This window comes from Fusarium redolens (assembly GCF_020744475.1).
Source record: "Fusarium redolens strain MPI-CAGE-AT-0023 chromosome Unknown BKA55scaffold_37, whole genome shotgun sequence".
In the NCBI taxonomy this organism is placed as follows: domain Eukaryota; kingdom Fungi; phylum Ascomycota; class Sordariomycetes; order Hypocreales; family Nectriaceae; genus Fusarium; species Fusarium redolens.
Genome location: NW_025763700.1, coordinates 171682 through 186229, shown reverse-complemented (window position 1 = coordinate 186229; position 14548 = coordinate 171682). Strand labels below are relative to the sequence as shown.

Genomic DNA, 14548 nt, shown 5'->3' with positions numbered 1-14548 from the left:
TCAGTCACCACCTCAGCCAAGTCCAGACTAGGTGGCATCTAGTTCATGGGCAACAGTGGTTCCGGGCGCAACTGAGGCCTTGCATGAATAACGGACAAACATGAAACTTATGCAACGCTACCCGAAGGACTGTATCGCCTTGGGTTCTCGGTAAGAAGCTCTGAGGGAGATATCACCACGGCCGTATTAAACCCCTCCTGGAGTCAGAGAAATTCATTCATACTCATTAGAGCTAATTTATCCATCCGTCATGGCCTTAAACGACCCGGTTGCGGACCCCGGATTTACCACGGGAGGACCTCACCCCGCTTGGCCAAGAACTGATTCACCTCGTCGTCCCTATCACCCCTCACAATCTCCGTTATCCCCTGGGCACTCGTCTCCGAAGACTCTGCCCCTCGGTCAATCTTGCTCTGCTTATCCTCCCCGGTCAAGTTGGTGACCACAAACCCAGGGCAAAACGACCAGACCTTCGCTGGGTGCTCCCATTCCTTGAACTTATAGGCCTGAATTCCGGTAACCATGTTCAGCGCCGCTTTGCTGACGCGGTACGTCTCTCCCGTAACCTGTGTATATGGGGACGAGTGATCGTTCCGCACCGTGATGGAGCCGAGGACCGAGGAGACGTTGATGATCCGAGGATCGCGGGACTTCCGCAGCAGATGCTCCAGTGCCTGGGTCAGGAGCATGGTGCTGAAGACGTTGGTGTCGAAGACGGTGTGGAAATTCTCTCGCGAGACCTCTTCCTTGCCTGAAATGCCGGCGTTATTGACGAGTACGTCGAGGACGCCAAAGTCAGACTCTAGTTTCTGCGCGGCAGCCTTGATGGACTCGTCGGAGGTGATATCGAGCTCAAGGAAGCTGAGTGTGCCGGCAGGCTTACGTGCCTGGATCTCGTTGAGAGCTGCAAGGCCCTTGATGCTGGAACGGGCACCTATGATGATGTGGTTGTCTGGCGAGTCATTGGCGAGGGCGTAGGAGGTGTCATAGCCAATGCCGGAGTTGGCGCCTGGGAAAGCTAAGAGTAAGCCAACAGAAAATTGACACTTGAGGAAAGTGATACTGACCAGTGATGAGAATGATCCTCTTGTTGAGTGCCATGATAATGTAATTGGGTGCTGATTCGGGCTGAGCAGAAATTGATGGAGAGAGCAGGTTCGAAGACTGTTGCGGTTGGAATATGCATTCTGTAACTCAAGGGATGATGCTGTCTAGTTTTATACACTTTTATAGCGAAATAGGAATCCAGTCTCGCCATACCACGTGGTTTTGCGTGACTGCGTACCTCTACGGGCTGGATGTCCGAGGTTGAGAGTCGATTATGGACTGGCGGACCATCTTCGTCCGCGTGAGATGTCGTAGGCTAGTCTACTTCTGGTAAGTTACCTGGCCGGACTGACGTCTTAACGTAGTAGTTGCTCGTAGTTCAGCTTTGTGGTGTCTTCTGCGGCAAAGTAAAAGCTTGATTATAAATACCGGGCTCGAAGATCCGCTGATCAGTTAATACCTGGGAGTATTGTATTAGTACATTACCGCTGGTTCTTATCCAAATAGCAAGATACACCGTTGCATCAGCAAACAAACAAACAAATGTCCTCTCGGAGACTATGGCTCAAGCTGTCATCGAGCCTTGAGCACAGGAACAGAGCAGCAAATTCCACGGCATAGAGACATCTCAGGAGTCATAGGCGGCAGCGATTTGGGTATGTTCGCACGGTAGTCAGCACTCTCGGCCTGGTGCCCCCCAGACATTGAAAGAATGGAAGAGGAGCGTTCTAGTGGAGCTAAGTTTGTAAGTGAAGGAACGCTTTGTCATAAGGCCGTGTTGAGACCCAGTCTCTCCTTATCCCAAACGCCGCTAAGCGGAACTCTCCCGACCGCCAGCTCGGGCTTAGGCGCTCTACCCCTAATACGTCATGTAGCTTGAGATTAAGCTCGAGAGTCGGCGAGAAGGTTTCGCCGGTTGCGAAACGGGGAAGCTTCTGGGTTCTGAAAAAGCCCGACGGCACTTGTCAGCTGAGTTACCCTGCCGCACGCAATAGGTACAATCTGGAAGAAAAGACTCGGCCCTTGTTAATTCGGCGTAATGAGACGTAAACTGAGAAAATCTCAGGGTCTTAGGTGTGGATCTTGAAAAGTTAGCTATGCTAAAAAGAGGGACACGCTACTTCGGAAGATATCCATAGCCTGGGTGAGGACTCGCCGATCTGGTTGTTCCCTGCGCACGGACGGTCTTGGGTGCGTATTGCGCGTATCAAGACGTATAACAACGTATTCGCCAAATTGTGGTGGATCCTAACGGGTCCTGGACTTTGGCGGCGTCATTGGATTGGTCCAAGGTCAAGCCGTCTTAGCCCCGTTTTGCTACTTCCTTAGCCCAAACTTAATTTTAACACTACTTATTCTAGGCCTTGGACCCACGAGGAGCGTATTCTTCGTATAGCCCTCTTACTTCTTCTTTGACACGTCTGTCTCTACCTACAGCCTGTAGTTGTTCCACGCGGCTCTGAGTTCCATGAATGAGAATACCCCACCTACTGACCAAGGTGGTAAAGTCGTCCACCGGAGGGCCCATAGAAAGTCACGTCATGGATGCACGTTCTGCAAAAAAAGGAGGATCAAGGTAACGAACGGTTAACCCGGCAGTCGAGTGGACCTGCGTTCCAAAATGATTCAAGCTAATTCTTTGGTCCAAATCTCCAGTGCGATGAGCAAACGCCGGCTTGCACCAACTGCGTCAGGCGATCGCTGGTGTGCAGCCTTGGCACAAACCAGAGCACTGCTTCCAGCCCAGCTTCGACGGCGTGTGTGGCAGCATCCGTCCGGTGCTGTGCAACCAGTCTAGATGTGGGGGATTTTGAGCTGTTTCATCATTTTTGCCATGTCACATCTAAGAGTTTCAGTAACGAGCAAGCCACCCAATACTTTTGGAGCGTTACAGTCCCGAGGCTGTCTTTTAAACACCAGTTTCTTCTCCATGCAGTCATTACTCTAGGCGCGTTGCACCTACGTCACATGAAGTACCAGGTTGAGAGCGACATGCCTGCCCGCCTGTTGGACAAGGCTAATGTGCATTGGGAAGAGGCCCTGAGGCTTGCCTCGCCGCTTCTCTCACGCGTCACTGAGTCAAACTGTGCCGCACTCTATCTCTTTGCAACAATAACTTGCTTGCATACATTTGCCCTCGGCCCATGCCCAGGAGAGCTGCTTATATTCAACCAGAATGGCCCATCGCACTGGCTGACACTTTTTCGCGGACTTCGGTCAATCGAGCAAGCATGTGACTTCGCAAGTGTCCAGAACGAGGAGCTGCACCCAATATTCCCGCTCTCTGGCTTAGAATCGAACAAAGTTCCAGTCAAAGCCCTCGATCCATCCGTCCAAGAAGCTCTAGAGGCTTTAGCATCCTTCATAGATATCAACGTCACGAAGGATGACGAGCGGTGCGAGAGCCTGGTGGAAGCTCTCACGCTTCTGCGTAGGTGCTACACAGTGGTGTATGACGAACCAGCGCAAGTCTCGGCTTACACGGTCTTCAGCTGGTTACATCGTGTATCGGATCATTACCTGAAACTGGTACAGGCCACTGACCCAGTGGCGCTGCTACTCTTTTCATACTTTGTGGTGTTGATCAAGCGATTGGAGTGTGCCTGGATGGTAAAAGATTGGCCTACACATCTCATGTCAGAAATCTACGCTTGCATGCCACTTGCGAAACGTTTCTGGCTGAGCTGGCCTATGGAGCAAGTCGGCTGGCTGCCGACTGAATGAGTACAACAACCGTGGTATAGACTATCTTGTAATTTGTTGTTTTTTTTGACAAAAGGAGAAGAGAAGTCACTTCTACATGCGTCCACGCCTCATTTGTTCATAATGTTGTCTTGATAGAAGCTGTTCCTTGCATAGGACAAACGCTACTGGTAGGATTCACCACAAGTATCGTGACCCGAAGGAAGGGTTGAACATGAAGCATGGGTGAAGAGGGTTTATCTCGCTTGAGGCTAGAAGTTGCGTGACGTCACACCATGTCTTTTTTTCCAGTCCAAGGGGAGTTTCCACTAATCAGGATCAGAATTTATGGGCCGAGATCGACGCCTTGGCACAGCGTATTCAATACGTGATAGTGAGTCCTTGACAATTTCCGCCTCGGGATGCCCGTGACCTGCTGTTATTGATCCACTGCCTGCTAGCGCGTGCGGAATCACCACCAGAGACAGTTCTTGATGATGAACAGCGTAACTTTCATGAAGCCAGATTTAAAACGCGGTCCGAGAGGAGCACAGCTCCTTACATGGTATCCACATCCCAGTCACCAGCAGATCGAACCACCTTAGCCCCACGGTCTCAACAATGGCAACGGCCGCGACCGCGACATCAACTTCCCTGATATGTATATCCGTCCCACCTAACGAGCATGGACATGTGTTTGTCGGAGCATGCGGCGCAATTTGGCCGTATCATCCCAGCTTCGACTCCAACTTGGCCATAATTATTATATTCGCTATCTCAACTCTGGCGCATGCAGTGCAGAGCCTTTTCTTTCGACAGGTGCGTACATTTTCTCAAGCGTCAAGAACTCTACGTCTTGAATGGTTAGGAAAGCTACCGACACTTACATGGACCGACGGCGCTCCAGGACCGCGTCGCGCCAGGAACGGCATCGTTCCCAGTTACGATCGACTTCACACAGGAAGCCTTAGTATATAGAACACATTCATTAGCACTTTCATAGAACCTAGCTCACCAGCTATCAATAAGACTTCTTTACCTCAATACGCCTAACCCGCCCTATTGACTATTAAGAGACGTGACATCTTTCGCTACGCTCAGATTATACCCTACAATCCTACCAACATAAACCTATAACGGTCTAGTTTATCCCTTGGAAAACCCAACCGTCACAATAAGGAAGCATATAAAGGGTAATATTCTTATTTTCCTCACAATATCTCTTAAAGTTAACTACGCGATAGCTTTTATACCTATTAAGGATCAGAAGGTAATAGGGACTAACTGTTACGATTGGTCCCGTAACAGCGTTGTAAGGCTTCTATAGGCAGCTGTAAGCACAACTGTAATTGCTCACATAGTGAGTATAGCCCGATCTTTTGCCCTGTGGCTTAACGGCTTGTGCAACCGTTACAATAAGCTACCTGGCTAGACTAGATGATAAATGTAGTAATTGCTTATAGTTCAGTTTTATAGTATATTCTGCAGTAAAGTAAACGCTTGGTTATAAATGCTGGGCTCAAAGATCCACGGGCTAGCATCTAGAAGTACTATGTTGGTGTACTATCGCAGGTTCTTATATGAATGGTAAGATACGCCTTTGCATCAGCAAACAAACCAGTATCCTCTCGGGGATTACTGTATGGTTCAAGGTGTCAGCAAGCCTTAAGCACGGGAACAGAGCCGCAAACGCCACGACAGAGACTTCTCTGGAGTCATGGGCGGCGTGATTCGGGTACGTTCGTATGACCGTCAGCACTCTCGGCCTGGTGCCCCCTAGACATTGAAAGAATGGAAGAGGAGCGTTCTAGTGGCGCTAAATTTGTATGTGACGGAGCGGTTTGTCATAAGACCTGTCAAGACTAAGTCTCTCCCTATCTCAAAAATGCAGCTAAGCGACGCTCTCCTGACGCCAGCTCGGGCTCAGGCGCTCTATCCCTGAAACGTCATGTGGCTTGAGATTAAGCTCGGGAGTCGGCGAGAAGATTGCGCCGGTTGCAAAGCAGGGGAGTAACGGATGGCTTCGACTTACGGGCTAAGTGGAGTGGAATTACGAGAGTAAAGAGGCGGAGAATAAAGACTATATCCTAATGTACGGATTGGAATATAGCATATCGTAAGTTATCCGTCTCAAAAATATATAGGATAAGGCAGCAACCACCCCTAATTCTGGACTACTTTTGCACCACTTTCACGTCCATCTACCTTTGCATTCTAACCGTGTTTCCTCACGATATCGTATAGCAATTACAATATTATTTACATCATTTAATCGTTATGCGGGATTGTATTAAGATTGACATTGAATATGCCATCCTCAACATTAAAAACTGGTTATCTCTATGCGCTTCTATATGGTATCATGGTATTCCACGCTCAACCTCAGCCAATCAGCTTAATAGCGTCTAAAGTCACCAAAATGCTCATTAGCACCCTTAAAAGCTCTCTATAAATTAGGAAGCTGACCTTGCATAATAGATCATGGTCTATAAAAGCCTAAGCTTCCGTCTGACATATGTCTAGCTTATTGACTTCACGGGCTGAATCGCTGTCTTTAACAGCTACCTTGACACCCTTGGGACTGACTGGATTGATATCTTCTTGCCCTAGGTGTCACGGGCCAGGGCCCATATTCTGCGGCCGTGCCGCAAGACGTACAGTGGGATGCAATAAGTTTGAATACCTTTTGAAGTACTTATACCCCTGTCTAGCCTGTTTGGAGTTTAGCCTGCTTCTAATCTGAGGAAGAAGCTCAATCTAGCCAATCACTATATTCTTATCAGCCGTGCAAAAGCTGATATGCACGTAGTAGCTGACTTAAAAGGGCTAGCGGGAAAAGAGGATACACGCCCGGTATTCAAACTTATTGCATCCCACTGTACTAGGCTTGCGCGCGGCGCCCCGAAAGTGACTCGGCACAGTGTTCCTTCCCATAGCTACCATATTGCGCAGTAATGCTGAGTGAGTGGAACATATATTTATTGAACTCTACAATTGATTACTGAGATGTGAATTCTTTTTAGGCAAGCGCCTCGGCGCCCCGACGTTTCTTCCCAAACTTTGAATTAAACCGAAGCAGATTATGCCTACTTGCCAGGGTAGACCTGATCATGTACTGTACAAACTTTCCCACTCCTTGATGCACTGCAAGTGAGGCGATCCTTGTTGTCGCATGTCAAGGAAAGCGGGCTTTGTTCAAACCATGACGAATCATACCTTCGGTGCGCATCTGATGACCGACTGAGTCCGGACTGAGTAGATTAGCTAGACTCGAGGCTCTAGGTCGACAAATGGGATCATGTCATTAAGTGGATACAAGCTATCTCGGCACGAGTTGCCCTCAACCAGTTCACAAATCCCGAGCGGCAGCTTTGTAGCGATCAGTAAAGGTACTCGGGAATCGTTCGGCCTATTTTGTAGAAAAATTTACCATAATTACATACCAGCGCCACACCAAACATAAATCCGTATAATGCCTTTGATAACGCTACAAGCTCAAGGTGTCGACAAACCAAGTGTCTTCGTCTAAAACCACTTCAGCTCGCCATAACGCCCAACAAAATTTTCTACAACGGACGGATCCTGACAAGGACTAGTACCGCACGCGATGGACCAGTTGAATTCGCGGACCGCATGTTGGTTCAGCACGGCAAGATTACCGCCATTAGATCCAATAGAAACATGGCAGATGGCATCAAAGATCTATAATCTATATACTATTTAAAATAATTACCTAGCTAAGAAAATAAATCTCCATTCATATACTTAAGTCCCGTATCGCAAGCAATGGTTACGACTATTTTGCCAGGGCCTAACTCTTTCGCCAGCCTTAATGCACCGATAACATTCAGGCCAGTCGAGGTTCCTACTAAAAGTCCCTCTTCCTTGGCCAATCGACGACACATTGCTCGGGCTTCTTCCTCTTCGATCGCCAAAACTTGATCGTATAAGTTTCTGTTAAGAAGTGGCGGGACACTCCCGATACCAATGCCCTCAATGTGGTGCTCCCCGGCTTGACCAGTCGAAATCGGCGACGAAGATACAGGTTCGAGAACGGCGATATGACAGTTCGAGAAGGTATTTTTTAGGGCCTGCGCAACACCCATTGCCATGCCAGCCGTTCCAACAGCGGCGCAAAAGGCGTCCACACCGTATGGAAACTGTTGTATGAGTTCTAAGCCCAAGACCTGGTATCCGACAAATGCGTCTTTATTTTCGAACTGGTTCGTCCAGTATATTTGAGAATCCTCTGCATGCTCGGCAACGCGTTGAATCATTGACGGAATGAGATCAGCGTGAATCTTACCCGAATGGCTATGTATTATGTCGACCTGAGTCCCGAGCGCGCTCATAGTTCGAAGCTTTTCGATCGCAAACGCATTCGAGGATACCACAATGCACTTGTACCCCTTGGCTGCACAGACGAGCGCGAGTGATGAACCAGTGCTGCCGCCACTTGCTTCCGCTACTGTCATTCCTGGTTTGAGGCTGCCTCTCTTCTCTGCTTCTTCGATAATTGACTTGGCCAGGCGGTCTTTGTACGAGCCGGTCGGACTAAAGTATTCAAGCTTGAGGTACACTTGCGCGCATGCTTTAGGGACGACATTGTTCAGGCGAACGCAGGGCGTGTTGCCAATGGTGTCTAGCACGTTGCTAACAGGCACTGAGACCATAGTGAATTTAAAGATAAAAAAAGTCCAAAAGAAAGGGAGGGTACAGATGGTTTGCTGAATCGGATAAACTTCTTGTAATAGATAGAAGTGTATTAGACTTGGTGAAGATTATACAAGGAGCGAAAGTAACACGTGGATTGTAACGGAGGATGGATTAAGATCTTTGACTAAGTATTCCGAGCTGCCCATAGCTACGATCGGCAAGCCTAGACGGCGGCCCGGAAAAGTTATGTAATATAGCCCGCAACAGTAGCGATTTGACTTATGTGGGGCAAGCCTGAGCAAGCTAATTAAGCAAGCTTACTTAGCCGACCTAACAATCACAGTCACTAGCATAAGCAGTTCCCGGCAAGATCAACAACTGCTAGCGCGACACTAAGGAATAATAGAACTGTTGAGTCTAAGCGGCGGTATTATCTAAATGTGCCGAGTGACAGACGCGCTTAGAACACGAGGCCGGAAAGCTGACCGAATTGGTAAACTAAGAGCTACTGCGAGATATAAAATACCGCATGAAAAAGTGCGAGCTGGAATAGTTCTATCACATAGATTCACTAATAATTATAAGTGTAACGTCAAGTCTCTCGGTTTCGGGTCCACGATAATTCATCAGAGCCATCTCCGTTCAAATCAACAACACAAAATGACTACCACGAGCTCTGGGGCATGTTTATGTGGCGCCGTTGCCTATATATACACGGGTGAGCCCGTCATGAGGGTAAAAATCTCACACCACCCCATTACGTCAGCCAATCTAACCAACCCCCCATCGGCAGGCCGTCTGCTATTGCAGCCCTTGTCGTAAAATTTCCGGCGGCACTAACACCGTCAACTTTGTTATTCCTGAAGAAGACTTTACGCTCACCAGAGGGCAACCAAGGTCCTTCTCGAAAGAGCATGAATATGGAATGACGCTTACCGTCGTTTTCTGCTCGGAGTGCGGGACTACTTTGTGGAAGGAGGCTACTGCACCACAGTTCAAGGGTGTAAAATTGGTTCAGGCGGGAACGTTATCAGATGCGAAAAAATTAGATGAAAAACTTGACGCCGAGTTATATGTGCCAGAGAGAGCCTCTTGGCTTCGTCGTCTTGACAAAGCTGCACAGAAAGAGTCATTCTAATCCATGAGTTCTAGGCCTATTCATCTGAATGAGTTAACCAGCTTACTTGTGGCAACATAAATGGAATACCGTACCTGGTATTGCTCGTACATGGGTGAACATGCTAGCCGGCTTTGGTCTGTGGCCCCGTTTTGGATTCTTGAGCCCCTGTTTAAATCTATCATCACTGATTGGTCCGAAACTGGAAACGGGGCCCGGTTCTGTCTTTAATCCATAAGTAGGATATAACTTGAGCAGATTAGCTTAGATAATTGATTTTAACCGCGGCAGTCTCGGCAGATTTCGAACGATTCACAAAGGCGCACACAAAGAACTGATGGGGAAATCATAGCTTTCTTGGTCTAGGTAGATCAATAACAAACAAATCACCTGTAATTTCGGAGAATCGCCAGCAACTAACTTAACCTTTCCCCCTATCTTATCACTTGTTCTTTGCCGTACGACACTACAACGTAGGTGTGCATTGAAGTCAGCGGACGATGGGAACCTGCTGTGTAGCGCAGTGAATTCCGCCACCTATACAAGGTAGTGCATTTATGTAGATCTGAACGACTTTGCGATCAGGAAACAGTTTCCTGAATAAACAGAGCGCCTGTGCATCTCCAGGGCTGCCGTCAGATCAATCAAATCAGATTAGGACCCAAATCTGATCTGAACTGATAAATCACCATTCGAATCTGATCTGATTTGATTGATTGATTGATATCTGATATGTCGTAGCTCACGTGAAGCTTCCCTCGGCCTCACGACCCCACCGTCGGATTCTAATCGGCCTTGTTACTCGAGCATAGACCTCCGAGAGTAATACATCCTCCCCTGACCCAGTTCTTCAGTAGCTGGATCGATTCAATGCTCGATCCAAGTAGAGAATGTCGCTGTGAGCTGACTGTAAGCTTCGCAAGACTGAATGCCCTCTCGCAGTCGGTTGACATGGCCGGAATAGCAAGAATATCCAGTGCAAACCTACTCAAACGTGGGAAAGCATTGCTATGGTCGATCCACCAACGAATGGGATCATCTACCTGTTCTGGTTCGAGCCTGTAATACCGTTCGAGTTCACTGCCTGTTGCTGAGAGCTTAGGTTGCCGGCTTTTTATCCACTGCTCAAACCTACTTTGTTCAGGTCGGGGCATCAACGAAGGCGTGATAAAGACACTCTCAGAGGCATTATCGTCATTCTTCGAGTACCAACGCTCAAAATAGACTTTGATGCCGTCCTTTGCATCTCGAAGCCATTGTAGCTGTTCTGGGGAAGTCCAATTGGTCTCCAGCCACCGGAGTCCAAGGTCCGGATTCAGAACAACAGAGGCTGCAAACAGAGGCGACCGTCCGAGGAGAGTATAGTACTCGTTTAACTTAATCTAAGCATTGTTTATACTTGCCTTAATGCTAGCGCGCTCCTGACCCTCCATACTGGCAATATTGCTCACCGAACGAGCATCGTCTTGCAGGTAGTCTTCTCGGGAATGTACAGGAAGCGCATCTTCATTAAACTGTGAGCTGGCGGGTAGGCGAGCTGGAAGAGTCGTTTCGCGACGGCGGCGCAATGGTGTAATTTCGTATCCTTGAAGTCGTGATGGTAACCGTGACTGCCGTGAGGGTCGCTCCCGGATTTGTCCGACTGTCGGTGGCCGCGAAAGTGTTGATGTCACACTCATGGCCGGTCCAGCTTCCTCCCCCCGGGTTGTATACCATTCTTCCGCAGCCGGATCAGCAGTTTCATCCTCGTAGAGAACCTTCCAGTCTTCAAGATGTTCTAGGACAAACTCCATTCCCGTCATGGCTTCCCAGAGCCGACCGTGACCCCCGCTTATACCCCATCCCTGTGTTCTCATCGTCATATTATAGACCGGCTCCAAAATATGACTAACTTTCCTGAGGACCTTCCAGTCATCAGATGTCAGAATGTCAGCTATAGGAACCCTTTTCGAGGCGTCTGCTTCTAGCCCTAACTCCTGAATGAAGCTGTTGAGCTCAGACTGCTTGACTAAGGCACGCTCAATCATCATGTAAGTCGAGTTCCATCTCGTAGCGTTATTCTGTATGACTTCAAGCTCGGCAGTTGATTCTTCTGCAAGCTTATATGTATCTACCTCCTCCTGCTCCCTTGTAAGTGCTTTTAAAGCTTCGGTGCATTGCGGAGAGGCTCGGATGGACTTGACGATATTATGAAGCTTCCCAACTAGACCCTTGGCTCGCTAGTACTCGAGATCTCCTTTAACCCGCTCTGATATATCATAGGCCTCAGACTGAAGTTCGAAAGAAGCTGCATCGTCGCCGTAGAGGAAGGCTTGGGCAACGAGGTTTAGAATATGACCGAAACATCGCATCCTTCGTGCCTCCGTGTCCGCTCGAGTTATCGAGGCATCGAGAGTTGTGTAGAGGTTCCGTAAGCAAACATCATTACTGGCCGCATTATCGCAGATCAAAACCCCTAGCTTATAATCGATTCCCTAATCACGGACGACGCTTCTTATGGTGTAAGCGATATTCTCACCGGCATGAGATCCGATCTGCCTCTTGAAAGCCAGCAGCCGGCTTTGATAAGAGTGTCTCCGATCGATAAAGTGACCAAAGATGGAAATAAAAGCTAACCTGTTCGGAGATGTCTAGAGGTCGAAGCTAAGATGTATCTGGGTAACAGCATTATCGAGTTCCTCCTTGACAGCCGCTTTCTTTGAAACGAGTATGTCCTTTAGATCTTTTTTGGTTGCAGTTCGACCCTAGGGCACCTGAGCATAAAGATCAGAGTCCAGCTGACGGAACAGCTCCTGCAGATAGGTACTCTCAAAGGTAGTAAAGGGGAGATTAGAATCAATGATATAACCAACAGAGAGCTCTCTAATCCGTGCCATCTTCGCTCTAGGAAGAAGGAGGGAAGAAGCCGGCCGTTTCTTGGATCCATTTCTCTGGAGGCCGAGAACTGAAGGGTCACCAGATGAACCCGCTTCAAAGGTCTCGGTGATCCTGTGAGCTCTAAAAGCCGTTAGTGATAACCTGGAAATGGCAAGTACCACGAACTTGAAAAGATGAGCTGATGCCGATGATGTCGACTGGGCATTGAAAAATCGAGGCGCACCCTTATTATCGCAGAGCCGGCAACACCAGATATCTCCACTGGATGTATTGTCTTTCCTCAACTCTGCAAGGAACCAGCCATGGTTTCCGATCCAGCTTCGCCTGCCCCTACTTTTCCTCTTATCTAAGAGGCTTGCAATAACAAAACGTCGTTGGCCCCAAATAATCTTGTAAAGGTCATCAATGGACGAATTGGCAGTCGAGGCCAAAGTTAAAGCGGCATCATACTGCTTAGCGATGGCCTTAGACCGGGATCCGAGACGAGGAAATGCGGGTGGTGGCGGCGATGACGACGGGCTACTAGCAAGGCTGCCTTTTATAGCGGTCTCCGACATTGTATGTTGCAATCAGCAGGGGCTTCAACAGATTGAAACCCATCAGCCAAGATATGCTTCCAAACATTGAAGGATATGTTGGCTTCTCTGGCTAGGGCTGTGTTGTACTGGGGCAAGAGGTAGGAAAAAGGGGCAACTTAGCCAATTAATCTGCCTGTAGATTGCTCTCCAACCGAGCCCTGAGCGGGCTGGGGTTCAAAACCAGCCAATCGGCTTGACTCCGCCCTGTAGCATCACTGCTTGTTAGGGAAGTGCCCCACTCTGAGGACCGGAAAATATGGATGATCCGACAGTTCTAGGGTAGTCATCTTCCTTTCTAAGGATATCAGATATATCAGATGCACAGATGCTTGTGTCTGAATTGATTGATATATCTGATTGTTAATCTGATCTGACGGCAGCCCTGGAAAAGACCATGCAGAGACAGACCTTCGTGTCCTGCGACGTCTCGTTCGGGAGAACCCTCTCGGGCTTCTTACTACCGTCATCTCATCGCCTTCAGGATCTTATCCCCTTGCCCAAGCCAGCCATATTCCGTGGGTCCTGGATATTCAAGATGAAGAGAGTGAGACCGAGTTTGGAACTCTGAGAGGTCACCTTGCTAGACAAAACCCCCAAAGCAAGGCCATTATCGAAGAAGCTACCACCAAGAACACACAAGTCCTTCAGAACGATGTACTTGTCATCTTCCAGTCCCCGGTTCATCATTATATCCCTCCCCAGTTTCTGGTCGAGACGAAGCCTACCACCACAAAGGTCGTCCCCACTTGGAATTATGCTGCTGTTCAGGTCTACGGCAAGGCCAAAGTCTATGTGGATTCCAAGTCAGCCGAGACGTCCGAGTACCTGACCTCACAAATCAATGCTCTCACTCGCCACGCGGAAGTTAACCTCATGGGGTTCGATGGTAAGGACGGCAACCACGAACCTTGGAAGGTATCGGACGCGCCAGAAAGATATATCGAGCTCATGAAAAAGGCCATTATCGGCATTGAAATTGAGATTGAGCGCTTTGAGGGCAAGTTCAAGATGAGTCAAGAAGAGACTCGGGGTGACAGCGATGGAGTGATTGCAGGATTCCGAGAACTCGGAACTGAGACCGGACAGAGGGTAGCTGATCTTGTCGAAGAGCGGCGGGAGATCAAGGAGAAGTCGAAGGCATCTCAGGTACAGAAGAGCACCCTCTAAGCGGTTAGAGGGTTGCAGGCTAGTTACTATCTTAAATATACGTCACTGCTATTTGTTTATCCCTCCCGAGCGTAGTTCATAATGGTTTGACGAGATTATCTACCAGACCTCATTGGCTGCTAAGTCGTCGCTTTGGCCCGCTCTATTTAGCCTACATCGCACAACTGGTATATCGACGTAACTAGGTCGCAACAAAGTCAAATTAAATGGTAAAAATACAAGGAAAATCGCATTTGGCGCTCTTTAGTCGCTTTCTTCCTCTGCACTTGAATCTCGCTCCATATAGCATTTTGTTGGTCGCCGATTGCGTGCCGACCGTCGAGCCAGTGCCGGCTCCTCTTCCGACTCAGAGCTACTCTCCCCCTCCACGATAATGACCTCTTGTACCGCGTTTCTTGCCTTCCGAACACGTTGTTGAGGCTCT

General features: G+C 48.6%; 6 protein-coding genes across 6 annotated transcripts; 4 read left to right on the top strand and 2 right to left on the bottom strand.

Moving 5' to 3' along the window:
* Positions 1–194: 194 nt before the first annotated feature.
* Positions 195–1430, bottom strand: BKA55DRAFT_266276 (uncharacterized protein). Its single transcript, XM_046185446.1, has 2 exons — positions 1068–1430; positions 195–1009 (listed from the first exon to the last, which is right to left on the bottom strand). Exons 1-2 carry the CDS (start codon positions 1099–1101, stop codon positions 285–287), a joined length of 759 nt encoding a protein of 252 aa, XP_046041062.1. The 5' UTR covers positions 1102–1430; the 3' UTR covers positions 195–284.
* A 329-nt stretch (positions 1431–1759) lies between these two features.
* BKA55DRAFT_530375 (uncharacterized protein) lies at positions 1760–2042 on the top strand (the record flags this gene model as incomplete). Its single annotated transcript, XM_046189144.1, has 2 exons — positions 1760–1792; positions 1923–2042. 2 exons carry the CDS (start codon positions 1760–1762, stop codon positions 2040–2042), a joined length of 153 nt encoding a protein of 50 aa, XP_046041061.1.
* Positions 2043–2515: 473 nt separating this feature from the next.
* Positions 2516–3771, top strand: BKA55DRAFT_530318 (C6 zinc finger protein; the record flags this gene model as incomplete). Its single annotated transcript, XM_046189140.1, has 2 exons — positions 2516–2623; positions 2704–3771. 2 exons carry the CDS (start codon positions 2516–2518, stop codon positions 3769–3771), a joined length of 1176 nt encoding a protein of 391 aa, XP_046041060.1.
* Positions 3772–7078: 3307 nt separating this feature from the next.
* On the bottom strand, positions 7079–8584 carry BKA55DRAFT_668831 (tryptophan synthase beta subunit-like PLP-dependent enzyme; the record flags this gene model as incomplete). Its single annotated transcript, XM_046197915.1, has 4 exons — positions 7599–8584; positions 7307–7431; positions 7173–7254; positions 7079–7138 (listed from the first exon to the last, which is right to left on the bottom strand). Exons 1-4 carry the CDS (start codon positions 8400–8402, stop codon positions 7079–7081), a joined length of 1071 nt encoding a protein of 356 aa, XP_046041059.1. The 5' UTR covers positions 8403–8584.
* Positions 8585–9045: 461 nt separating this feature from the next.
* BKA55DRAFT_600301 (Mss4-like protein) lies at positions 9046–9523 on the top strand (the record flags this gene model as incomplete). The annotated part of the gene is made up of 2 exons (XM_046196506.1): positions 9046–9120; positions 9179–9523. The coding sequence occupies 2 exons, from the start codon at positions 9046–9048 to the stop codon at positions 9521–9523; spliced, it is 420 nt and encodes a 139-aa protein (XP_046041058.1).
* Positions 9524–13213: 3690 nt separating this feature from the next.
* On the top strand, positions 13214–14124 carry BKA55DRAFT_698505 (putative FMN-binding domain-containing protein; the record flags this gene model as incomplete). The annotated part of the gene is made up of 2 exons (XM_046200524.1): positions 13214–13236; positions 13338–14124. The coding sequence occupies 2 exons, from the start codon at positions 13214–13216 to the stop codon at positions 14122–14124; spliced, it is 810 nt and encodes a 269-aa protein (XP_046041057.1).
* Positions 14125–14548: the final 424 nt, after the last annotated feature.

Coding starts and splice junctions, on each gene's coding strand:
- BKA55DRAFT_266276 (XM_046185446.1), bottom strand. CDS start 1,101: ATGGCACTCAACAAGAGGATCATTCTCATCACTG. Junction 1,010..1,067: donor GAGGATCATTCTCATCACTG/GTCAGTATCACT, acceptor TAGCTTTCCCAG/GCGCCAACTCCGGCATTGGC.